This window comes from Schistocerca serialis, chromosome 2 (genome assembly GCF_023864345.2).
Source record: "Schistocerca serialis cubense isolate TAMUIC-IGC-003099 chromosome 2, iqSchSeri2.2, whole genome shotgun sequence".
Taxonomy (NCBI): Eukaryota; Metazoa; Arthropoda; class Insecta; order Orthoptera; family Acrididae; genus Schistocerca; species Schistocerca serialis.
Window position 1 is genome coordinate 1,045,526,945 of NC_064639.1, and position 27,172 is coordinate 1,045,554,116.

The following is a 27,172-nucleotide window of genomic DNA, read 5'->3' on the forward strand; positions in this document are numbered from 1 at the left end:
TCCATGCTGCTGCAAACATCGATGAACTGTTCATGCAGATGGTTGTTGTCTTGCAAATGTCCCCATCTGTTGACCCAGGGATTGAGACATGGCTGCACGATCTGTTACAGCCATGTGGATAAGATGCCTGTCATCTCAACTGCTAGTGATACGGTGCTGTTGGGATCCAGCACGGTGTTCCATGTTACCCTCCTGAACCCACCTATTCCATATTCTGCCAACAGTCACTGGATCTCGACCAACACAAGCAGCAATTTCACAATACTATAAACCGCAATCACTATAGGCTACAATCCAACTTTTATCAAAGTTGGAAACGTGATGGTAAGCATTTCTCCTCCTTACACGAGGCATCACAACAACATTTCACCAGGCAACGCTGGTCAATTGCTGTTTGTGTATAAGAAACAGGGTTGAAAACTTTCCTCATGTCAGCACGTTGTAGGTGTTGCCACCGGCGACTACCTTTTGTGAATGCTCTGAAAAGCTAATCATTTGCATACCACAGCATCTTCTTTCTGTCGGTTAAATTTTGTGTCAGTAGCACATCATCTTCATGGTGTAGCAATTTTAATGGCCAGTAGTGTATATGTAGAGATCCACATACCAGTTGCTGCTGCAGCTTCAGTGCCTTCCTCATTTACTTCTATGAAAGCTTTGTGCAAGATGCGGCTAACAACAAGGCCAGGTTGTGAGTCACTTATACCCGTGAGATCTGCTTCACATGGATCAAACATAGCCTTCATACCAAGCTGTAAGTTCAGAGCAAGAGCAACATTGTTAAAGCTAGGAAGCTCTAGTTTTCTATAACATTTCTAAAAAAACAGAAAAAAAGAAAATGATGGGCACATAAACTAAATCAGTATTACTGTACTAGAATGACTGACATCCTTCATTAGAATTTATTTCATATTATGAACTAATTAATTAGTTAATAAACTCAACAAAAAGTTTGGGTAACATGGTGTGAAAGAACATATTCTCATTGTAGTAATGATTACTGGAACTTAATTGATTAATTTACTAATTTTTATTTGATCCTAATTGATTAAATGTACAGAGTGTGCAATTATAACATAGGACAAGCCAATTTAATCTAATATTCTAAAATACACTACATATTTTAGTTTAAAACATGGAACTGGTAATAATGATAGTAATGGTGCATACATTCTTCCCTCCATATTTAAGTTTTCAATTTGTTTACACACTCTTTCACTATGAAATACACATACTGATGATACATACAATATATTCAAGTTATTGCCTTACATAAATGCATGTAATAATGACATTCCTTATTCTTTACATAAATACTCCTCTACATTACAAAATTCTTTTTCCCATTTAATAATCCTTTAGCAGTTGACTCATACTGTCCTTTAGACCTGTAGGAAGATGCTTTAGCAGTTGCACACTTGACTATTGAGGACCTTTCCCAGCAGCTCTCGGTCTGTGTGGTATACTTCTCAGCTGGCCTTTATTTCTCATCTTATATGAATTTATATAGTGCCGCAGAGGTATGAAATATTATTCAGTATTTGTAAAAAGATGGAAATGTCAATACTTTTAGATTATGAAAGACAGTTCTGATGTTCAGTTTGTTTTTTATTCTAGATGGTCCCAAGGGACTTTTTCAGCAATTAGCCTATAACAATTATTTTTTTATGTTGCTGCTGGAATTTCTCCAAACATTAATTCAGTACTGTAAGTATGGGTCTAAAAGACCATGGATATTGTAGATAGAAGTTATTTGTTAGCATAATATGCAATTTACTTCATAATAAATATAATAGTGCTTAATTTACAGCAGACATTGTCTATAATTTGCCTCCACTGGAGATTATCATCAAATGTAATTCCAAAAAAATTTATAGAACTTACCTCTTCCCATCTTGTTTCATCTATGAATATATCTATATAATTTTCTCTGTTTGTGAACACCATGAACATCATTGTTTTAGACCGATAATTACATCATTCTATATGAGCCACTGTGCTGTGTTATATGTCAACATAAATGTGCTTATTTTGGCCTATAAATTCCTTGTTTGACAGTCTTTTTGTTGTGCCTATCTGTGACTGAGAATCTCCGCTATATGGTGAGTAGCAATGTATTCTTTCTGTAGTATTTCCATCAACTATAAGATATTTTGCTAGGCTTAAGATAGTGGCTTTGGTAGATTTACTTTTTTGGAACCATGAAGTGCCTTTTATGTGTTTGGCAATGGCTATTAGACAAAAGGAAACAATATGTAAATAGCAATCACATAAGGAAAGAGTTCATGGGTGAACAGACAGGTTACCATGGAACTTGAACATTTGAGGTTGGTTTTCTAGAAAAACAGCTACACAGGGAAGCAAATCCAGAGTGCTCTGCGTCCCACACTGACTGTACAACTGGAGGAAACAGGAAACCCAGCATGATGGGGATATAGCATTTATTCCATTCTGTGGCACTTTATCTGGTAAGATAGGTCGAGTTCTTCTAAAACATCAAGCGAAGACTGTCTTCTGCTCACCAATTAAGACACAGGCGCTGCTTGGTAATGTCAAGGATGATCCCAGACTATGGAAATCCAGAGTCTACCAGATCCCCTGTAAATGTGGCTTGACTTAAATAGGTCAAACAGTGCTTACTATTGATGATCATTGCCAACAACATCAATGGCACACCAGACTCCAGCAGCCTAACAAGTTGGCAGTTGCTGAACATTGCATCTCATAATTACACAGAATGAACTATAACCAGATGAAGGTTCTGACACAGATGTCCAAATACTATGGGAACCACTGATCAATTTTTGAGATATTGGTTACATCCTTAGTAAGGGCTGCGAACTCAATTTGAATCCGATTAAAAGGAGAAAGAAGACATACCACCATGAACTGGCTTCGTGAACAGTCAGAGATACTATGAAGACAGTGCCAGAACATGCCCCTGGGTGCGAACCGTGAATGGAATGGATGCTGGATGCTGCGCACCGGGGCACAGACTGCTGCGAATACCTGGAGGGGGGGGGGGGGGGGGGGGGAGGGGTCGAGGAGATAAAAGCCCACAGGCGGCACCTCGGCGGTCAGTTCGTCAGCTCACCTGATGATGGCAACGTGGTCGCTTGCCGAAATATTGTCCCCATTGGACACTAACACCCAGATGTTTACCCGTGAACTCTTTCATCATGAAGTATGCTGGGAAAAATTGAATAATCACAGCAAACATCTAAATTACTGGAAATATTGGCATAATTGCTAACATGAGCTTGTTGGGAAGGATTTAGTAGTTCTTTCAAAATACTGAATTTAAGAATAAACATGTTGCCAGTATTCAAATACAGTTTACTGTGTGAAGTATTGTATTGTATTGTATTGGGATACATTGTTGCTAGAGGCCACTATTTTTGAGTTATTCAAGAAAAACATACAAAAGTGACCTTCAAACACACTGGGGACTTCCACACTCAGCCCCCACCAGTCAGGATTCTTGGTATGCTGTTCATGGCACAAATATACAAAAATTTCCAACTGCATGAATTATTTTCTGAATTCAACCTTTCTTGGTCTTAATTGTCTGGTTGTATTACACCACGGGCATAGTCAGCAACCTACAAATTTTAAAACAGACATTTGTGTAAATTTTACCACACAATTTTGTGAATTTTAACAGCAAATACAAAAAGTTATGTTGTTGTATTTGTCAGGCCTTCTGGTTCCAAAGTACTGTGTTGTAAGGATTATGTTTGGATCGAACTGTCAACTTAATTAGCTTTAGCAAAAGGTTTACAAAAGTCGGTTTTCTTCCATTATCCTCATGTTCATGCTAAATTAATAATATTAATGAAACAATCAACTATGCTTGTAGCATAATGGCTACATCAATTGAGACCAAAAATTGGTGAATATTAGAAAAATCCATAGAGATGAAAAATTGTCAGATATCAGAAATAGTTCACGCACTCGGAAATTTTTGAACAGTGGTAGGAGAGAGTGCCACAAAAAATTGTGGTCTCCAGGGAGAACGTCCAACTCATTTTTTATGTAGGACTAATAGCAAGGGAGAGAACGTGAAAATCTTGTGCATGATGTCTGAAGGACAGATGTAACATTAGGGCTGTGTAAGATGACACTGCTAGGAGCAGCTCAGTCACCCTGTATAAAAGTGATTGAAAGCAAAATATAAAACAAATATTTTTATTTATAATGCTTATCCCAGGTATAATTAGTTTACCAATCTGCACCTTTACATGCCCAACATAATCTTTGAGAATGTGCACAGACAGTGTTCCACATGGGAATAAGGGAACAATGGGTTCTTCTATACACATTCTGGAAAATCTGCTTTAGTCAAGAAAGTTATGTCAGAGAATTTGAAAACAGAATTTAGGGGGATACTCATAAGATTTTAATTGCCACCTAGAAATGAAAGTCACATAATTAATTTTTTGTTAGTATGCATATACGTGTTTACAGTCCTGGTGCAAACTGAATCTGCAACATGCCATTAGAGAAGCCAAAACAAAATAAATAAATAAATAAATAAATAAAAATATTGATGCAGTCCATTGATAAATTGGAGTGTCATCTGATAATTTGTTTTCTGCATTTGAAGGGGAATTCTGCAAGAATCCATGTAGAATTGTCGGAAATGTAAGGCAAAAATGTATCACGTCAAACAAATTAGAATGGCTACAAACCAAGTGGTAGAACATCTCTTTGTGAAAACCAAGTACTGCAAGAGAATTAGAGGCCCTGGTGCTCAAGAACAACATGTCACAATCAAGGTGACAGTGAAAAAAGTGAAAATGTCTTTGATCTATTTTCAACATCTTACACAATATTTTGAACATTACAAAGCTTGCTGTCCACTGGGTTTCACAACTGTTGACACCTGTTCAGAGAGCCTGCTGGACTGAGGAAGCAGTTGAAATATTGCATCTGTTTTAAGTCAATACAGCCTTCTTTAGCTAAATAATCACCGAAGACAAGTGCTGTGTGCATCACTATGACCCTGGAACAAAGGAGCAAAGCAACCAGTGGAAACACGTGGATTAACCTCCACCAAATAAGGTGAGGACTCAACTGTCATTGGACAAGGAACTTCTATAGCGTTGTGCTAACAGATTATGCTCACAAGAGACAAATAATCAAAGGAGCATGCAAATCTCCTGACAAGATGAAGGGAGGATGTCAAGATGAACCATTGCTGGGAACTGTCCAAGGTAGTGTTTTCGCTCCACAACATCAGCCTAGGTCAGCCTAGGTCATTCTGCACAGTGCACAGGTACACATGCTGCTTCTTTAAGCTATCAAATCTTGGTTCATCTCTCATATTCACCTGATAAGGCACCAAGTCACTTTGCCTTTACCACTGAATAGCAAACATTTCCTGAATGACAGTGAGGTACACATGCTGCTTCTTTAAGCTATCAAATCTTGGTTCATCTCTCATATTCACCTGATAAGGCACCAAGTCACTTCGCCTTTACCACTGAATAGCAAACATTTCCTGAATGACAGTGAGGTGATTTTTGAGGTGGAATTTTTACTGAATACCCAAAATACAAACATTAACAATCAAGGATCCCCCAGTCATCCAGGATTTGGAAAAAATGTGTTGCACTTAAGGGGAATATGCAGAGAAGGATTAAAACCCATAGCATATTGATTTTTCTGAAGGGATAATCAAAACTTTATGACCACTCCTTGTATGTATGCCATCCTAGTCAGCTTTGGTTCCATGCTAAGTCTAAGAATATTGGTAACAAAGCAGGAATCATTTGGAAAAGTCACTGAGGAAGTGGTTTCTGTTGCCTTCCTCTGACCTGGTATGAAGTAATAAGTGCATGCAAGTAATACCTAGATGATTGTAATCAGTGTTTGTGGAGTTTAGTGTTGTGTTTGCATTGCTATGAAAAAATAACAGTGTCAGCAGCTATAGTATGGTTTATGAAGAGTTCATTTTCAAGTAATCCAAGTTGTGTAAATAATCTTACAGAATGAAGTACACTGTCAGTTTAATGAGAGACAAGAAAATTACTGGATTTTCGCTCAAATAAATCTGATATAGTGAAATACATCTTGATGTAGTATACACTGTCTAGTTTAAATTCAGGTGAAGCAAAAGTTTAGCTGGCCAAGCTTGTTAGTAATGTTAACTATTACTTCCTTGACTGCATGATTTTAAATGCATGATTGTCTCATGTCAGTGTCATCATCACAGACTATGGTTTCTATTTATCTGGACATAATCATAAGTATGTGAAACTGTGTTGCTGTGGACTAAGAGCAATATTAAGTATCTGTGTTGCTGCTGCTGTGGTCTGCAGTCCAAACACTGATTTGATGCAGCTCTCCATGCTACTGTATCCTGTGTGAGCCTCTTCATCTCCAAATAACTAATGCAAACCACATCCTTCTGAGTCTGCGTACTGTATTCATCTCTTGGTCTCCTTCTATGAGTTTTGCCCCCCCCACAGTTCCTTCCAAAACTAAATTGGTGATCCCTTGATGTCTCAGAATGTGTCCTACCAACTGATCCATTCTTTTGATAAAGCTGTGCCCTAAATTTGTTATCTCCTGAATTCTATTCAGTGCCTCTTCATTAGTTACATGATCAACCAATTTAATCTCCAGCATTCTTCTGTAGCACCACATTTTGAAAGCTTCTATTCTCTTTTTGTCTAAACTTTATACTGTATATGTTTCACTTCCATACATGGCAACACTCCATACAAATACCTTCAGAAAAGACTTCTTAACATTTAAATCTATATGCAATGTTAACAAATCGTTCTTTTTCAGAAATGGTTTCCTTGCCATTGAAAGTCTACATTTTAGATCCTCTCTACCTCTGCCAACATCAGTTATTTTGCTGAGCAAACAGCAAAATTTATCTACTACTTTAAGTGTCTCATTTCCTAATCTCATAGCATCCCCTCATTTAATTCAACTACATTAGATAATACTTGCTCTGCTTTTGTTAATGTTCATCTTATATTTTCCTTTCAAGACCGGTCCATTCTGTTGAACTGCCCTGCAATGTCCTTTGTTGTCTCTGACAGAATTACTATGTCATCAGAAGACCTTAAAGTTTTTATTTCTTCTCCCTGAATTTTAATAACTACCCTAAATTTTTCTTTTGTTTCCTTTACTGCTTCTTCAGTGTACAGATTGAACAACATCAGAGATATGCTACAGTACTGTCTCTCTCCCTTCTCAACCACTGCTTCCTTTCCATACCCCTCGACTCTTATAACTACAATTTGGTTTCTGTATAAGTGGTAAGTAGCCTTTTACTCACTCTGTTATACACCTGTTACCTTCAGAATTTTAGAGAGAGTATTCCAGTCCACATTGTCAAAAGTGTTCTCAAAGTCTACAAATACTGAAAACATAGATTTGTCTTGCCTTAACCTATTTTCTAACATAGGTTGCAGGGTCAGTATTGCCTTGCATATTTCTATACATTTCTGGAATCCAAACTGGTCTTCCCTGAGGATGGCATACACCAGTTTTCCCATACTTCTGTAAAGAATTCATGTTAGTATTTTGCAATGATGACTTATTAAGCTGACAATTCAATAATTTTCACACCTTTCAGCAACTGCTTTCTTTGAAATTGGAATTACTACATTCTTCTTGAAATATGAGGGTATTTCACCTGTCTCATTCATCTTGCACACCAGAGGGAAGAGTTTTGTCATAACTGGCTCTCCCAAAGCTGTCAGTAGTTCTGATGGAATATCGTCTACCCTTGTGCTTTGTTTTGACTCAGATATTTCAGAACTCTGTCAAATTCTTCCCACAGTATCATATGTCCCACCTCATTTCCTCTATGTTCACTTCCCTTTCTATAATATTGCCTTCAAGTTCGTCTCCCTTGTATAAATCCTCTATATACTCCTTCCACTATTGACCTTTTCATTCATTGTTTAGGACTGGTTTACCATCTAAGTTCTTGATATTCATGCAGCTGCTTCTCTTTTCCCCAAAGGTCTCTTTAATTTTCCTGTAGGTGGTCTCTATCTTCCCCCTAGTGAAATGTGCCTCTAAAACCATACGTTTGTCAAGAAACTTCCTCGCAGATTAAAACTGTGTGCCTGACGAAGACTCGAACTCGGGACCTTTGCCTTTCGCGGGAAAGTGCTCTACCATCTGAGCTAGTGAAGCATGACTCATGCCTGGTCCTCACAGCTTTACTTCTGCCAGTATCTCGTCTCCTACCTTCCAAACTTTACAGAAGCTCTCCTGCGAACCTTGCAGAACCAGCACTCCTTTCTTTCAGGAGTGCTAGTTCTGCAAGTGCCAGTCTGATGTATGGCTTCACCGTCAGTGGTTCAGTGTGAATGGTGTTGTTGATTTATTTATGCCATTTTCTACTATATCTTCAAATTTCACAATGTGTGTTTTGAAGGAACAAACTACCTGTATTAAGTTTTGCTTCAAGTTCCACAAAACTGCAGCTGAAACCCACCTAAAGCTAAGGGAGGTTTTGGTGAGCAAAGTTTGAGCCAGCCAAGAACATTTGTGTAGATTAAGTGATTTAAAGATGGCTGGGAGTCTGTGGAGGATGACAAGTATTTGTCAAGCTGTCATCATGTACAACTCTGGAAATGATTGTTAAAGTGTATGAAGTGTTCCAGAAGCACAGAAGACAGGAAATCCATGATGTTTGTGAAACCATTGGACTTTCATCTAGGGGATGTCAACGAATTATGGCTGATGAATTGTATGTGAGATGAAATGCAACTTTCAGATGTGCACTAAATTGTAAACAACAGTTGAAGGTAGCCCAGATGTTCTGTCCATAGTTATCCAGTCCATGGACTTTGGGTGTATAGTTATTAACCTGCAACAAAACAACAGATTTCACAATGGGAGACACCACTCTTTCCACAGCACCAGAAAAGCATGCCAAGTTTGCAGAAACAGCAAGTATATGGTAGCTTTTTTATTTTAATTCATGGAATTATCCACAATGAATTTATTCCATGTGGTCAGAGAAATACATGAGAGTTCTACTGTAATGTTCTGAAGAGACTGCCAAATGTTAGATACAAACAGTCTGAGAGATGGGAGAACAAAGACTGGTTCTCTTCTTTTCTGCTACCCGCCCTCTCTCCCTTGCCCTCCGTTTAACCTCCTGACTGCACCTAGCTGCGTTACCCTCTCTCCACCTTGTTCCTGCATGCTCCCACTACCAGCACTCACCGTCCCCCATCCCACTCTGCCATCCCTCCCCCTCCACATCCCAATGTCCTCCTAATCCCACTTGGCTGCCTCTCTCACCATGTGCTGCTGCTCATAGTCTGGCTTCATCTGCCAGAGACTATGGTCATGTGTGTGTGTGTGTGTGTGTGTGTGTGTGTGTGTGTGTGTGTGTGTGTGTCTGTTGTCTATTTCTGGCAAAGGCCTTGTTGTCAGGAAGCTCTTTTTGTGACAGTCTTTTTCTGTGCCTATCTACGACTCAGCATCTCTGCTATATGGTGAGAAGCAACTATCCTTTACTAATATTGTTCCAAGATCTGACTAAAAATTTATGCAGCTTCTTTCAGATAGTGCTTCCTTACACTTAAGTGCATCAACTTCAAAAAGTCTGAGGTCTCTATTAATGTTGTTCACAGGATCATTAATATACAACATGAACAACAAGGGTTCCAACATAGATCCCTTGGACATCTGAAATTAATCCTACACCTGATGATGACTCTCCATCCAAGATAACCTGCTGCATCCTCCCCACCATAAAATCCTCAATTCAGTCACAAATTTCACTTGGTACACAATATGGTCATACTTTGCACAATAAGTGTAGATTTCATAGTGAGTTAAATACTGGAAATCAAGAAATACTACATCTACCTGACTGCCTTGATCCAAAGCTTTCATTATGTCATGTGACAAAAATTTTAGTTGGGTTCTGCATGACCTATATTTCCAGAATCCTAGGAGCCGTAAGTTACCATTGATGAACTGGATATTGCCAGATTTACAATAATGTTGGTTTCAGCTGGTGTTCACTCTTAACAATTTATTATCAAAGTAGAGTAACAACGCCAAGTACTGTAATTTGCTTTCTGTAAATCAAAGAACACAGTGATTAAGTGATGATAAACCACAAAATCATTTGAGTTTGCAGATTCCATGGACACCAGATGAACAGTGGTGTGAATGTGGTGGTATGGGAAAATAATAAATTATTTTTTAAATATTGTATCCCCTGCATTTGGAGTCATTGGCTCATTCATGACAATCCCAATGATATTTAACCACTACTGTTGAACTAGTGATATGAAGGGAGTAACATGTAAAAATAATCAAAATGACTGAAATTAGTGCCAGATTCCAAATTTGTTAGTTTGCTAGGCCTTCTAGTCCTGATCACATTTCTCCTATAGAAATGAGGTTGTTTGGAAAAGGGTGGCATTTTGTCTTAAGGGAAGTGTGTGTGTGTGTGTGTGTGTGTGTGTGTGTGAGAGAGAGAGAGAGAGAGAGAGAGAGAGAGAGGGAGAGAGAGAGAGAGAGAGAGAGAAGCAATACTGGAGTTAAATCCCTAGTTTCCAGACTTGCTAACCAATTCATGATGGTCACAATGACTTTCATATCACAGTTCAATGGAAAAAAATTCTGCTATATTCAAATTCAGGCAACTGGGCAATTTCATTGAAGCAACAATCATAATACAGAAGGGAGATATTGAAACAGACTTTATAGTATGGATAGTACTCATTGTAATGAGTTACAGTTTTAGCTTTAAGAAATAATTATATTGATTATTGTGTGCTCTGCATCACATGCAACATATTATGAGGGCAGTCTATTAAGTACTGTGAGCTGATTCAAGATCACCATGTTCTCTACTGGGCAAGTTTACGTTGCTTACTCAAGAATGGATTCAACCAATAATTTACGTATTCTTACAACTGGAGCAGAAACCAAAAATATTGTACATAATCAAGTTTTATGTTACATTTTAGTTGCAATGAATTTGTAAAAGATTTTAACTATTTTAAAAACATGTAAATGAAGTAAGACAGATGTCGTTCATTTTCCTATATAATATAATACTGGAATGAATAAATAACCATACAAATTTTGGTAATCACATCAGAGATGAATAAAACAATAAAGAAAAAAATGAAGAAGACTGATCACTGTGCAATGTAAAACTATTCAGATGGTGACAGTCTTCCTACAGAGCTCCTGAAGGTGTTCACTTTACAAAAGGTAATATTTTATTGCAGTGCAGTAACATTAAATGTTTATAACTGTAAACACAAAATTACTTTTCCTCCACAAGTAATATTTTTTAAATACCGGTAAATGGAAAATTTAATATGCAAATATCAAATCTTTATGTGAATGACTTTCACTTAGGAAAACAGAAAAAACTAAAAGAAAAAAATGCATTTTTACTCACTTTCTCCAAAGTATCTCTCAGGTCTATTTTGTGTTCCAGTTTGAATTTTGGTAAGTAGACCTCCACTTTAACTTCATACATTTCGTCCAGAATATCAGCTAGATTCAAAGATGCAAGCTTTGCTTCTAATTTCTTAAGACCATTATTCTTCTTTGGCAAGAGTATCACCATGCTCAACTGCCCCCCCTATAATAACAACAATAACAATAATAATAATGATAACAATAATAAGAATACTTATTATTGTAAATTCAATAGGAATTTTCAAAATAATTATGTAGAATAATCAGTTTTCCCATTTTTTGTTTTTGTCTTACAAATGGTCATCAAATCTAATGATTAGTAAGTCACGTCCATAGCAGTGAATATGTGCCTATGTAATCGAAGGAGAAGACTGCATAACCTATATAAGATCCTCCAGACTATTTATTATTAAATAGAATCCATCACCATTTAATTTTGTTCAATATTACTCTTATGACACTGTTATAAACAAAAGCAACGGAAAGGTTCTGTAGATTACAATTATTTGGTAATTATGTCCCTAAGTGGTCACTGTAACCAGTTTATCAGAAATTAAGATAAGTTTTTCAGTGTCCTAAAACAACAAAACTTGGTCTCAGTAACCTCATAGTAAATTTCCACATTATGCTAAAACCTCATTTATGCAGCCCTCATTAATAAGAATTTTCAGTTTTCCTGGATTCACTTTTTGTTTCCTTTCTTTAACATATGTGTGGTATACATTTGGTAAGGTATGGTACATGTACAGCTGTCTATTGGCACCACATGTCAATAGAGATTGCCGGTGCGATGCTTCCAGCCACCATTACTTCAGTGTGTGTGTTTACCACTGTAATATGCTGTTTCATTTATAATGAATCTGTTATATGGGGACTCCTGTTCAATAGTAAACTATGATACATATTCTGATTAACAAAAGCTATGATTAATTCCAACTGTGAATTCCAGAAACTTGAAAATCTGATGTTCAAAAAGGAAGCCTTTGGGATCAATATATTGCGTTTGTTTGAAATTGACACTTTTTCTTATTTTCTGCAATATTTTAGTGATCTGTTTTCATTTTTCACTTTTAAGATCATTCATTATTGCATAAATTTCATTTACTTCATTTGACTATAATTGACAGCTAATTCAGCATTTCACTTCTTTTGCTTCCAAAATTTCCATTCCAAGATTATGTCCAAAAATAGATAATTATTCTGTATCTACAAATATCCTTTATATCTTACACATTTTCCTGATAAATTTTAACTCAGGCTTACAGCAAAAATGTATCATTGGTTTTCAGCACTAAGGAGTCGAGATATCTTTGTTTAATTTTATAAATAGTAATCATGAGGGAGTAATGGAGGGAAAACTGTTGTAAGAAGTAAAGTGTTGAACTAATTTTTATGTAAAATAGGTTGAAGTTTTACTTTGTTAACTGATAACTGTGATACTATAATCAAGTAGAATGTCAATTTTTATAAATTTGCATCATTGAAAAGGAATACAATATTATGAGTTATGAAACCAGTAATAATTGGAAACTGACTGCCTGTAAAACAACAGTTAATTGTTGGATATATTGAACTTGTAAATAAATGATGTTAATTTATTATCTACAAATCAATATCTTCTCTAAAACATCTACAATCTGGGCCACTTGAAGAATTATACCCAAAAATATACTGAACAATGAGCTGAGCCACGAATTTCATCAAATAATCCAGATGAGTGTTGGTACTAACTTCTAGTTTACTGAACAACCAACACTGGAACTTTTATTCTACAGTGTCATTTCCTAACATATACTGATAAACATATATATCTGTTGTGACAGTGCCATGACATTCAAAAGTGCCGCTACGTTAGTACGCGAACACGGCGATAGAGGCGCTCCGCAGCTCGGCCGAGCGCGGGAGCGCCACCTGGTTATGAACGGCGCCGGCCGCATGTCACGGCCCGGCAGTCGAGTGACAGATACGGAGTTAGTAACATGTAACCCACGAGTGTTTCTACTTTTGTATCTCCACGCACTTTATTAGTGATTAAAGGTTATAACACTTTTTGGCGACGAGGTCGGATATTTTTTTTTTCCCTGCGTTGTGGACTTGTGTGTTCGTGTCGGGGCAGACATGGAACAGCTTATGCAAGCGCTTATTGAACAACAAACACAGCTGACGGCTGCTATTCAGGCGCAACAAACACAGCTGACGGCTGCTATTCAGGCGTTGTCGACGTCGCTTACTCATCGTCTGTCTTCCTCTTCTCCGCCTCAGTTTCCTCCTTATGACGAGGCTGCTGAAGACTGGGAGGATTATGAGAAGCGTTTGCGGCAACACTTCTTGGCTTTCGGTGTTGTCGACGCTCCTATGTGTAAGTCGTTATTTCTATCTTGGATTTCCCCACGGATCTATCAGCTGTTATCTCAGTTAGCCCCTCTGCGGGAACCTGCCTCTCTGTCCTTCCAAGAAATGTGTGACTTATTGTCTAACTATTACCGAAAAAACACCCATGTTGTTGCCGCCCGCGTGGCTTTCTACCGGTGTCGTAAACAGCCCCATCAATCTTACCGGGCTTGGGCGGCGGAACTACACGGTCTGAGTCGGAAATGTCAGTTTGTCACGGACACTCATCATGAGTCTTACGCTGATTCAATGGTTCGGGACGCTATTTTACGGCTTGCTCCTGATAAAGAAGTTCGGCAACATGCCTTACAATTGCCAAACCCGTCGTTGTCGGAAGTTCTCAGCATCGCTCAATCGTTTGAAGTGTCTCACGCTGCTGGTGCGCAAATAGACGCGTGGTGTGATGTAGGCGCTGTACACACCACTTTCGACGCAGACAATGTGCCTGTTCCACAGGAAACCGACGATGTGGCGGTGGTGCACTCGTGTCAACAACGTCGCGTTGGGCCGCCACGCTCGCAGCGAAAACAGCAACCACAGAAGCAGGCTCGTTCCGCCCTTCCTTCTTGTCCACGTTGTTTCGTACAGCATGACAGAGGCGCGTGTCCAAAACGTTGGGCCACGTGTAATTCATGTAGGAAAAAAGGCCACATTGCTTCTGTGTGTCAGTCCCCTAAAGTTCCTGTCGACGAGGACGAGGCATCGGACATGGATGTTAACTGTGTGCTTTCTCCAACGAATAAGTTGTTTGTTACTGTTCGTGTTCTGGATAAAGACATTCGCATGCAAGTGGACACTGGCTCTGCAGTAACTCTCATTAATTCTCGCACGTATTTGGAGTTAGGCTCCCCTTCCTTGTCTCCAGTTACGCGAAATCTACGAACTTATAATAAGCAGAAAATTCCTATCGTTGGCCAGTTTGATGCTTCCACTGCCTACAAGTCTGTTGTTAGGCCCCTCACGTTTTATGTGGTGGATCATGCGGGCACTGAAAACCTGTTCGGTTATGATGCTTTCCAGTTGTTCGGGTTTTCCATTGATGATGATGTGCACCTCATATCTGAGGACGTTCCGTATCAACAGCTGGATGGCTTGTGTTCTGAATTCTCGTCCGTGTTCTCTGCGGGTCTGGGTCGGGCCAAGGATTTTGAAGCCCACATTACTCTTAAACCTACGGCTCGCCCTAAGTTTTTCCGGGCACGCCCTATTCCGATGGCGTTGCGTGCGCCTGTCAAAGCTGAGATAGACAGGTTAACGGCTTCGGGGATTCTCCTTCCTGTTACCTCCAGCGAATGGGCATTGCCCATCGTGGTGGTTTCTAAACCAAACGGGAGTCTGCGATTGTGTGGTGATTTTAAAGCCACTGTCAATGCTCAAAGCCTCATTGACACTTATCCTCTTCCCCGTCCTGAGGAGTTATTTACCAAGCTCGCTGGGGGCCAGTTCTTTTCCAAATTTGACTTATCGGAGGCGTACCATCAGTTGCCGCTGGATGCATCTTCCAAGGAATTTCTCGTCATCAACACTCCTTGTGGGTTGTATCAGTACCAGCGGTTACCATTTGGCGTCGCTAGCACGCCGGCCATTTTTCAGCGGTTTTTGGAACAGCTCACGGCTTCCGTTCCCGGCTGCATCAACTACCTGGATGACATTGTTGTCACGGGGGCCTCCACTGAGGAGCACCTTCGCAATTTGCGTTCACTGTTTCGGGTTCTGCATTCAGCAGGGTTGAAGTGCAATCTGGACAAGTCTCAGTTCTTCCAACCCTCCATTGTGTATCTTGGTTTCCACTTGTCCCGTGAGGGTATACGTCCTCTACGACAGCACGTTGCGGCCATTACCGCTCTACCCCGGCCGTCTACGGTCAAGGAACTTCAGGCGTTTCTAGGCAAGGTTGCTTATTATCACGAATTCATTCCCTCCGCGGCGGCGGTGGCTCATCCTCTGCATCAGCTGTTACGCAAAAACGTTCCTTTCTGTTGGTCCGCCGAGTGTGAGCAGGCTTTTGTCTGCCTGAAGGCTCATTTGCAGTCGGTGCCTTGTCTTGCCACATTCCGTCCGGGTCAGCACTTGGTTCTGGCGACTGACGCGTCACAGTATGGCCTAGGGGCTGTTCTCGCCCATCGGTATGAGGATGGGTCGGAACGACCCATCGCCTACGCTTCCAAGACCCTCAACGATGCCCAACGGCGTTACTCTCAAATAGAAAAGGAGGCGCTCGCTATCATTTATGCTCTGAAAAAGTTCAGCGTTTTTTTGTATGGTTCTAAGTTTCACATCATCACCGACCACAAACCGCTGGTCTCTCTGTTCAGCCCCTCGGCGTCGCTTCCGGATAAGGCAGCTCACCGCCTGCAACGTTGGGCCTTATACTTGTCTCGTTTTCACTATGAGATTCACTATCGCCCCACGGCCCAGCACGCCAACGCTGACGCGTTGTCGCGTTTGCCGATGGGCCCCGACCCGGTTTTCGATCGCGATGAACTCCTCTGTTTCCACATTGATGAGGAAGAACGTCGTGCGGTAGAGGGTTTTCCACTTACAGGTTCGCAGGTCGCGTCGGCTACTGCGCGGGATCCGGTCCTGCGTCAGGTGATTGGTTTTGTTCAGCGGGGTTGGCCGGACAGGACCAAGGGCCGGGCGTCGGATCCCCTTCGCAACTACCATGCCTTGCGCCTTCGTCTGTCTGTTCGTGAGGGTGTTGTTCTTCTGGCCACGGATGGCGCATCTCCACGGGTTGTGGTGCCCGCCTCTCTTCGCAAAGCTGTTCTCAAACTATTGCATGAGGGCCATTGGGGGATTTCTCGGACTAAGTCCCTGGCCCGCAGGCACGTTTATTGGCCCAGTATCGATTCGGACATCGCCCACATGGTCGCTGCATGTGATCAGTGTGTTCAACAACTGGCTGCGCCTCGTACTCTGCCCTCTCCGTGGCCTGATCGGGCGCAGCCGTGGGAACGGGTGCACGCTGACTTTGCCGGCCCCTTCCTCGGCACTTATTGGCTACTGTTGATTGACGCCTTCTCGAAGTTTCCGTTTGTTGTTCGCTGTCCGTCGCCCACCACTGCGGCGACGACGCTGGCTTTGTCAAAAATCTTTGCGCTAGAAGGTCTTCCATCCACGATTGTCACGGACAATGGCCCTCAGTTCTCTTCGCAGGCCTTCCGTGATTTTTGTACTGGACAAGGGATTCATCATGTTACAGCACCGCCCTTCCATCCACAATCGAATGGGGAGGTCGAGCGCCTTGTCCGCACTTTCAAAAGCCAAATGAAAAAATTCCTTAGTGATTTTTCCACAGATGACGCTCTGTTGCAATTTCTGAGTTCTTATCGCTTCATGCCTCTGGGTGATCGCAGCCCTGCTGAACTCTTGCATGGCCGCCAACCGCGCACCCTACTGCATCTGCTTCACCCTGTCAGGCCTTGTACTGTGTCCCCTAGTGCGGGAAAATACCCGGTGGGCGCCGACGTGTGGGCACGAGGGTATGGATCTCGCCCTAAATGGATTCCAGGGGTGGTCCAGGCTCTTCGCGGCCGCCGGCTTTGTGAAATACGTACGGACGACGGCATGGTTGTTCGCCATTACGACCAGATGCGCCCACGAGTGGTGGCCACGCCGGTACCACCGCCCCTTCTTTCGTCTCCACCAGCCCAAGAAGCCAGTCCTGTCGCTGCTGCCGATCTTCCGGGCGTGTTGCTGCCGCCGCCGTCGCTACCGCTTCCGAGTACGCCGGAACCGGCCCCAGTCGCGACGCCGCCTTCTCCGGGACCCATCTCGCTGGAGCACACCCCCAGGTCCACGACACCTATGGATGCTGCTCCGGAGTTTTCACCCGTCATCTCGTCCAGGAGGCACGTTCCACGCGCCAGCTTCCGTCCTGGACATTTTCGACCATACTCTCGTGTTTCTCCGCGGGATCTTCTCGGGACCTCCCAAGAGGCCATGGATGTCTCCGCACTGTCCGTGTCTCCACGAAAGTGAGCGTTTTTTTTTCAAGGGGGGAAAAGTGTTGTGACAGTGCCACGACATTCAAAAGTGCCGCTACGTTAGTACGCGAACACGGCGATAGAGGCGCTCCGCAGCTCGGCCGAGCGCGGGAGCGCCACCTGGTTATGAACGGCGCCGGCCGCATGTCACGGCCCGGCAGTCGAGTGACAGATACGGAGTTAGTAACATGTAACCCGCGAGTGTTTCTACTTTTGTATCTCCACGCACTTTATTAGTGATTAAAGGTTATAACAATATCTCTGGTAGTTCATACAAAGAAAAGTTACTGTTAAAATGAAACCGTTCAATTAATTTTTCATTTATGGGAGAGTGGCAATGGAGTGTTAGGCAGTAGTTTTCTTTCCTCAAAATGATGTCTACAGATGATTTGCAGAACTGCAGTAGAGTAAAGAAAGCAAGAAATGAAATACCCAAGGAAGCATTACTCATTTGATATTCAGTCCAGTTCTGCAGGGAAAGGTGCTGAACTTAAACAGCAAGCTAACTGTTGTGGTTTCTAATTCTGCAGCCAGCCAAGGTTAGTTGGAAATACAGAAAGCTCACCAAGACATACACCAGGTTTCAATGATGGGTGAAAGTGTTTTGGGGGGATACACGGGTTGCAGAAAACTTAAAAAAAGAATTGTAACAAGTTATTTTCTCTAAAAACTTAATCCCATAATGTATTTATAATGCAGACAAATCTGAAGGTTTACTGGATACCACCCTGTAAGGTGCTGGTGATCGTGCTGCTCTCAAATGTCACACAAGCTTGAAAGAAAAGTAATTTACACACTGCTTCAGTAAATAAACATGAATAGACTGTGGGAGTAACTACAGAGTTTAAGTACCAGAAAAGTGTTTCTTCTAAGTGCCAAAATAAAAGATTCTTATATTTCAGTACATTATTTTAGTTTCTGCATTTAGTAGAATATTTCCTGGTTTTTAGGAGCCCAATTTACATCTAGTCCCATCTAGTCTGGATAAACAGGGTTCTTGTGTATTTGTTTATTCATTCAGATTCCTTTCCAAGAAACTGTGGAACTGCTGGAGCAGTGACCTGAATGATGAGTCTTTTCTGTAACTGTTCAACTGCATTGCATTTCTAGGATGGTGGCAGTACTGTGAACTGATCAGTATGCATCTAATGGATGTAACCCTACTATCTGTTGCTTAATGCTTCATTGTGATGGAATATGAAGATGTCATCAAAGAAATGAATCACAAGCACTACAATATTTTGACAAATCATTAATTTAGTTGTTGAGTAACAGTGACAAAGCTAGATGTATAAAGTTAACTGAGATCACTGAAACCCTGGACTTCCATACATCAAACAGGAGAGCTTGGTCTTTGTTCAAAAAACTAGGTGGTGGCTTCTGATGAGATTGCACATGTGATGCTGTTACCATCAACCAAGCTGTAGCAAACAACATATCCACTTCCAGAACTCCTCAAGTCTGAACACATACTACTGTGGCTATTAAAGAAATAAAAGGACTCAAAACGGCTTTGCAAATCTGAAACTGAACACTGAGCATTGAAGAAGTAATGACAGCCATAAAATAAAAGAAACCTGTGAAAGCTCTGGGCATTGATAGCATTCTAGCAGATTACCTTTTGCACTATGGCAAGCATGTAATATGGGTGGCTGACTTTTTCACAAATATTTTGCACTGGGCAACATACCACGTGAAACAAAATGAGCAAGAGTAATATCTAGACTGAAAGCAGGTAAAACAAATGATAAGCCAGACTGTTATCAACAAATAGTTTTACTTAGTATGGTATATAAACTCTTGGAAAGAATTGTGTACAAGAGAATATGAGCCACAAGATCTTTGAGAATATACTGATTGAACAAACAGGATTCAATTCTATCTGCAACTGCACAGATCCAGTAGTCTGCCTAACAACTTTCACAGAAACTGGCATCCAGAATCAAGAGAAGTTGTCATTTATATTCACTGAACTGACAGCTACGTATGATACTGTCTGGAAGCAAGGTGTCAGACTGAAACTTCTACAACTCATTCCAAGCCTAAAAATTGACAATTTCATCAATGAAATGATCACTGTGCAATGTTTCCAAGTACTAATGGGCAACAAGATGAGTTCACAGATGAAGCTAAATGATGGGCTGCGACAAGAATCTGCCCTGAGCCCTCTCCTGTTCAGTTTACACATTTCAGATATGACTAAAACCACATCTAGAAAGTTTGGATATGCTGATGACTGGGCACTCACAGTAATGTTACTGTGTCCATACTGACCAATGATTTATCAATTATTGCTAAATATTTCTATATACAGAAGTTGCATCCAAGTGTACTTAAGAAAATAACTCAACATTTCACCTGAACAACAAGTGGACCAACAAAGAGCTCATGGTCAATTTTGAAGAAAGGCTATTCTTTCATAACAGAAATAGCTAGGTATCATGCTTTCATGCTTGGTAAAACAATCAACTACAAACACATCTATTAAGAACAGCTGAAATCAAAACTTGAAACATCATTCTCCAGAAACTCCATGGTACATCATGAGGCTCCTACTTCACCTTTTGGATTGGTCTACTATGTTACAGAATATTGCTCCTCAGCTTGGATGAACAATATTTACACAAGACTTGTTGACATGCAGCATGACCAGGACATGTGTTTCATAACTGATACAATCAAAGCTACACCTACTTTCTGGCTACCCATACTTAGCTAACCACCACCTTGATCTCTGTAGTGAAAAGTGCACTTGTAGAGGAGTACAAAAAGCTACAAAAATCCTCCACTCCCTGTTAACACAGACATTTCAACCATCAGCAAAGGAAGGCTTTGCTTCCATCATTCACCCCTGGAAACTGCAAGGATGTTAGCTGACAATGGCTTTAATACTAATTACTTCTGCAGACACCCATGGTGAATTACTGCTATCACGGAACAACTTAAAATGCTGTATGAATGTGTGGTGTTTTTTTCTTCGGACATATCTGAAAGAACAGACACCACATATAATCTGCAGCTATGGTGCATATTATGTAAACTGAAGGTGGAGGGGGAACCAAGGAAAGGACAAGAGAGGGAAGGAACTCATGATGTCAACTACATCAGGACTTTATGCATAGTCAGCGATGCTGAGTGAAAATGTGTGCCAGACCGAGATTCATTTGCATTAACCACTGCACAACCAATACACAGAGTTTATCACAACTGTGCAGATGATCTTGGTACAGCCCTTGGCCGATCCACATTCCCACCTAGTGCCACCTATCTGCAGTCTTTGTCCATATCCTCCATTCACTACTTTGCAATTCCACTGGAGGTTGGATGCGAAGGTGTTGGATTCATAGGTGCAATGAGTTCCCTACTATTCTGTATATACTGACCAAGACATTAAACAAGTGGAAGCCAAGATTAACAGAAGAGCAAAATTTTGGGAACAAAGGACAAAACAGTTAAAGGTTAACCAACAAACCACCCTCAGTACCAGTACTGATTTTTTCCTTGTTTCTTTAAAAAGCCAGATTTTGAACTGCAACCCTACACCAAACTTGCTGGATCATCATTTTGAAGACTATGCGTGAGTGTTAATAATCACAGCATAGGTAGCTACTCTAGAATTATAATGTACACATTTCTCACATTTTTAGCCTTTGATGCACAGCTAACAGCTACCACATCATGATGCTTAATAACATTCATAAAAACTTCCTCAGCAACATTTTGAAAATAATTAACAAGATAAATGCATAAACATCAGAGTGTTGCAACAGGCTGGTAGTAAAATCAAAAGTCTATCTTAGTTCAACATCTGCTCCAATGGGTTCAGCACATGGTTTGTATGTTCAGTCATTTCATTCTTAAAGCTATGAACGAAATTGTGGTAGGTCCCAGTTTTGACTAAGAAGAAGTAGTGAGATGGTCTCAAAGCTATCATATAGCAGTATAATGGAAAAGACAGGATGAAATATCAACAATATGACAACAATTAATATTGCTACTCACCATATAGGTCAGACAATGAGTCACAAACAGGCATAACTAAAAGACAACTATACATTTTAGATTTCAGCAAAAAACCCTCCTTCTGAAGTAGAAAACACACACATATTCACACAAGCACAACTCACACACACATGAACACTGTCTCTGGCTGCTATGGCCAAACTACTTTGTAGCTGTGTCTGATGGGAGGAGCAAATTTGGTAGTGAAATCTGGTAGTGGCGTAGGACAGAGATACGGGGCAGGCAGGAAGGGGACAGGATATAGCAGGGTGGGGTGGGGGAAAGTGTAATGATAGTTGTGGGAGAGTGCAGAAACACAATGGGGAAAGGACGGGGCTGCTAGGTGGTGCCAGGAGGTTTGAAGGAAGGGAACAGAGTGAAAAAAGGAGGGAATTTGTGATGGGACATCTTCCTCCAGCATTACCTTTCCTCAACAATTGTAGTCAATATCACAATATCAATAATATTTTTCGAATTTTGGACTGGTTAGTATTATCTCAGCTGTTTTTCTGAAAAATTTCTTAAAATTTTGTACATAATAGTTATAATTCAAGCCAGAATCTATGAATAGGAATTATTATTTTGGATGTTATAATTGATAAATAAAAGTTCTGAATGTACAGTTAATTTTTTTAGAAACATCTTAAATTATGAATTATTTGGCACACTTAAAATTTCTATTATTAATTAAGCAATGTAGTACTTTTTATTATGTTTATTCCTGCATTCATTTATGAAATAAAAATCCAAACTAATAGAAATTCGTTTGTCAAGAAAAACTGTAAACCCTTTGGAATACTGTTATTACCACAGAGTGAAGTAGCTGTAAGCATGCCTCAAATTTGATTGGATGTATTTTTGTATTTTGGGCAAACAATGTAATTTTGGGTTCGTTAGTGTGAAAAATCAAAAGACAGTGTGATGCACTAAAATGTGACAAAATAAATGAATGTAAAAACAAAAATTCTGCAACAACAATGTTTAAAATTATTTAGATCAATTTAACCATGAGGACCTGAAATGTGAGAATTTCAGGTTCAAGAATCAGACCCCTAGACACAAAGAACTGGAGCCAACTCTAGAAGAAAAGACAAGTAAACTAAAAGGTTTATTGTACTCTTACTCCTGTCATATCTTCAGAAAAGACTTTGCTTATTGTGGAACAACAGTGGCAACTAGGAAGAAGGTGGGGGATCACAAATGTGGGCGACATCCGTGATTAATTGACAATTAATGAAATTTTATCTGTTGTAGAAGGTGCTCTATTTTGTTAATGACTGCTTTCATAGGTAGCCATACCTTTACTGGGATAGGAGATGCCTGGAATAGGTAGAGAGGGTAGGGTGAACGGGACAGATCTCGCATCTATGTCCACACCTGCACCCAACCCCTTACCATGTGGCTCATATTCCTGCAATAGACCTAGATGCAAGATCTGCCCCAAACATTCACCTACCACCACCTACTCCAGTCCTGTCAGACACATCTCCTATCCCATTAAAGATATCCTCCCACCATTACCTACTCCAGTCCTATCATAGGCATTTCATATCCCATCAAAGGCAGAGGTACTTGTGAAACCAGTCATATGACCTACAAGCTATGCTACAATCACTGTGCTGCATCCTAGATGGGCATCACAACTAACAAGCTGTCTGTCCACAAGAATGGCCACCAACAAACTATGTCCAAGGGACAGCTCGACCACCCAGTTGCTGAACATGCTGCCAAACACAATGTGCTTCACTTGAATGACTGCTTCACAGCCTGTGTCATGTGAGTCTTCCTACCAACACCAGCTTATCTGAATTGCACAGGTGGGAACTATTCTTGCAACATATCCAACATTCCTGTAATGACTCCACCCCTCAACCTCTTCTCGCCTATATGTGTGTGTGTGTGTGTGTGTGTGTGTGTGTGTGTGTGTGTGTGTGTGTGTGAGATAGAGATGGGCCATTCACAAACTGATGGGCCCAAAGGAACAGTTCACCTAGACGAACAGAATGAGTGAGGAACAAATTCTAAGGAACGATCTTTCATAGTTAACTTCAGTTGAGGCTTTCTACTTATAGTTCCCAGGAATGGGAAATGGTCCGTCTCATTCCTGCAGTGGCATGTTGGCCGGTCTTGTTCCAGCCTCGGTCCCATTCCTGTCTGTCTCAGTCTGTGGCGTCATATTTATAGTTCCCGGGAATGGAAAATGGTCAGTCTCATTCCTGTACAGCAGTCTCATTCCAGCCTTGGTCCCATTCCAACCTGTCTCGGTCTCACTCGGCCGGACTCGTCCTTCTTCACATGGCCACCAATCACAGTTCCACTGCCGTCTGCTCATAGTTAGTTCAGTATCAAGTTGTTGTTTCTTTCATTCACTTTGCACAGCCATTCTAGATTTGTTTTAAAGCTTTTTTGAACTCTGAATTTCTGGTTCTTTTAGTATTCTATTCAGTGTCCATGACTGGTAATTAAAATGTATTTTATAATTACATAAAATACATAAAAATTATGTGGTATGCCTTTTCAGGCAACAAAATGGTGTATGAGCTTACTTCACTATTTCAATAAACAGCAGAAGAAATACTTGCAAAAAGACAAAATTTTTTTGTTATTACACTTGCAAAGGATGTTGGCAAGGCACACATGAGTTTCCATTTTTCATATTTTTTTGTATCAAGGTAAAAGAGCATGTTCATTGTTGTGGAAGGCAGACCAACTTACAACAGAACGAAGCCCGTGCTTCGCAATCGAGTGTATGGTGTCAGATTTTATAAAGAGAATATGATAACTCTTACAATATTATTTTAGTGGTACAGGTTGGCACATGAATTCAGTTATATCTAACAACATTTATGTTTGTTACAATTCTCGATTCAAAACTGCTGCAGAGATATTTTTGCTAAGATGGCGGCAGACAGACGATAGTCAATTTGTCTATTGTTACTCTTGATTTATTTTATATCAAGTTAATATATTTAGATAAAAGTCTCTTGTTCTCTATTCTTTAGCATTTAAAATTATGCTCAATGAAAATGTTTCATATTTTTTATACCAGCTACTAGTAAACTCCGCTGTAAGTTACTAGCACTAATGGCTGCACTCCTAATTGCGGAGCTGAAAATTGACACTTAAAAACATTAATTAGATTGGATTACAATTGAAATAAATACAAATCCATGTCTAGACAACAGGGACTCTATTTTTCAAATAATAATTAACAATATAGCTACAGGTTTTCTCTTTGCAGACCTCACATGTCTCACGCCAGAACAGTTATTCCATTAGCACAGGAAGAACAACTGAACCACAATTATCACAGAAAACAAAAAAAGATTATAATTGTTGCTGTCCATGAATGTAGTTCTCTGATAACAGTTTTAATTCACACAGAAATTAAATTATTACAGAAATAATGAAATAATTATTGTCAATTTTACACGATACAGTCTTTTTTATATGTAGTATCGATAATATTTGTTGATGTTTGAACACTTAGTTCATTTTAACATATTGTGGCTAGAACATAGTGTCATGGATTTTACACAAGGATGAATGAGTTTGCCAGCTGTAGTGCGTGTGCGTGTGTGTGTGTGTGTGTGTTTTACTTCAGAAGAAGGCTATTTGCCGATATCTAAAATGTATAGCAATTTTTTCATGAAGCCTGTCTGCGACTCAGCATCTTCTCTACATGGTGAGTAGCAATCTGTCCTTTCATCATATTGTTGTTATAGCAGTATAACATACCCCTAAGATTCCCAACCTGAAGAATCATCCATCAAGCAGCAACTTACACTTCAAAGATAAAAGGACTGTTATCTAGCACAAAAGCATGCAGAATAAAGATGATAGTACCTCAAGAACAAAACATAGAGATACAATGTGAAATGATCACATGTACGTAGTTTTAGAGACTTTTAGATGATCTAAATTGGAGATTTAAATTTCTTGGTATGATAATTAAAAGACTACAGCTGATTTACTAAGACATTAGCCTATTTGTGAAAAAACTGGCATGAACCATACAGAAGTTGTGTTCAGATCTGTGGGGTCCATATAAGGCTGTACAGTAGCTAACATAAACAAAGGAAGGCAGCACGAATGGTTTCAGTATTGTTTGACTAGCTGGAGAGTGAAAGATAAATGCTGAAACATCTTATCTGGCAGGCACTTCAACAAAGATACTTTGTTACTCAAAAAGACCTACGTTACAATGGGAAACATATGAATGATCTTAAGTCCCCTAGGTATCAGTCCTGTATAGATCATAAAGATAAAAGAAGACAAATAACAGCTCACACAGAGGTATACAATCTTTCTTACAACACTCCATCTGTAACTGGAATAAGAAGAATGGTAATGTACAGAAAAATGAAAAGTACCTTCCGTTTACTGTGAGCCATGGAGTATATATGTGTAAGACCTAAGTCTGACTAAGGAACCTCATGTAGATGTGATCATCTTAGAATTATTAAGATCCTATGACAAAATTATCCCAAGTGTTATGCAAGCTACATGAGACAGATAAAATACCCTGAAACCTAAAGAAGGCTGTAATAATTGCAATTCCAAAGAAGGCAATTTGAACCGTCAATGTAGCAAGTCTTGTTTGCAAAATACTGAGACAAATTATTTACAGAAAAATTGAAATACTTACAGAATCCAACCTCAGAGTTGATCATTTAGGGTTCTGGAGAAATGTAGGAACACACAAGGCGATATTGATCCTACAATTTATCTTAGGATAAGTTCAAGAAAATCAAACCTGTGTGTATTGCAATTATTGATTTATTTAATGATTTTGACAATTTTGATTGGAATAGACCCTTTGCAATTCTGAAGGTAGCAGGGATAAACACATGGAGTGAAAGGTTGTCGACAGAATGCACTGAAATCAGACTGCAGCAACAAGGGTCAAAGGACATGAAAGTGAAGCAGTATTTGAGAATGTGGTATGACAACTGTGCAAACTTATCCTCGATTTTACTCAATATGTATTTTGGGCAAGCAGTAAGGAACAGTAAAGAGACATGTGGAAAAGGAAATGAAGTTCAGGGATGGTAATGAACTTGTAAGAGCTGTTGAATTGAATGAACAGTGTCATAAAAAGAGGTTCTACAATGAAAATCAACAAAATTAAAACAAGGATAAAGGATTGTTGTCGAATTAAACAGGTGATGCTGAAGGAATTGGATTAGAAAATGAACACTAAAATTAGTAGATAAGTATTGCTATTTGAGCACCAAAATAAGTGACAGTGGTCAAATCAGGGAGGATATGAAGCATTTTTGAAAAAAAGTATTTGTCAAAATCAAAGATAGATTTAACATTAAGAAGTCTTTTATGAAGGCATTTGTCTG

General features: G+C 39.9%; 1 protein-coding gene across 1 annotated transcript in view; it reads right to left on the bottom strand.

Moving 5' to 3' along the window:
* LOC126458478 (serpin B6-like) overlaps positions 1-27,172 on the bottom strand; it is a 332,205-nt gene that overhangs the window by 49,770 nt on the left and 255,263 nt on the right. Inside the window, exons 6-7 of the mRNA XM_050095571.1 lie at positions 11,417-11,602; positions 608-752 (exon numbers count right to left, since the gene is read on the bottom strand). Coding sequence (XP_049951528.1) covers positions 608-752; positions 11,417-11,602 — 331 coding nt within the window. The remainder of the gene's footprint in view (positions 1-607; positions 753-11,416; positions 11,603-27,172) is intronic.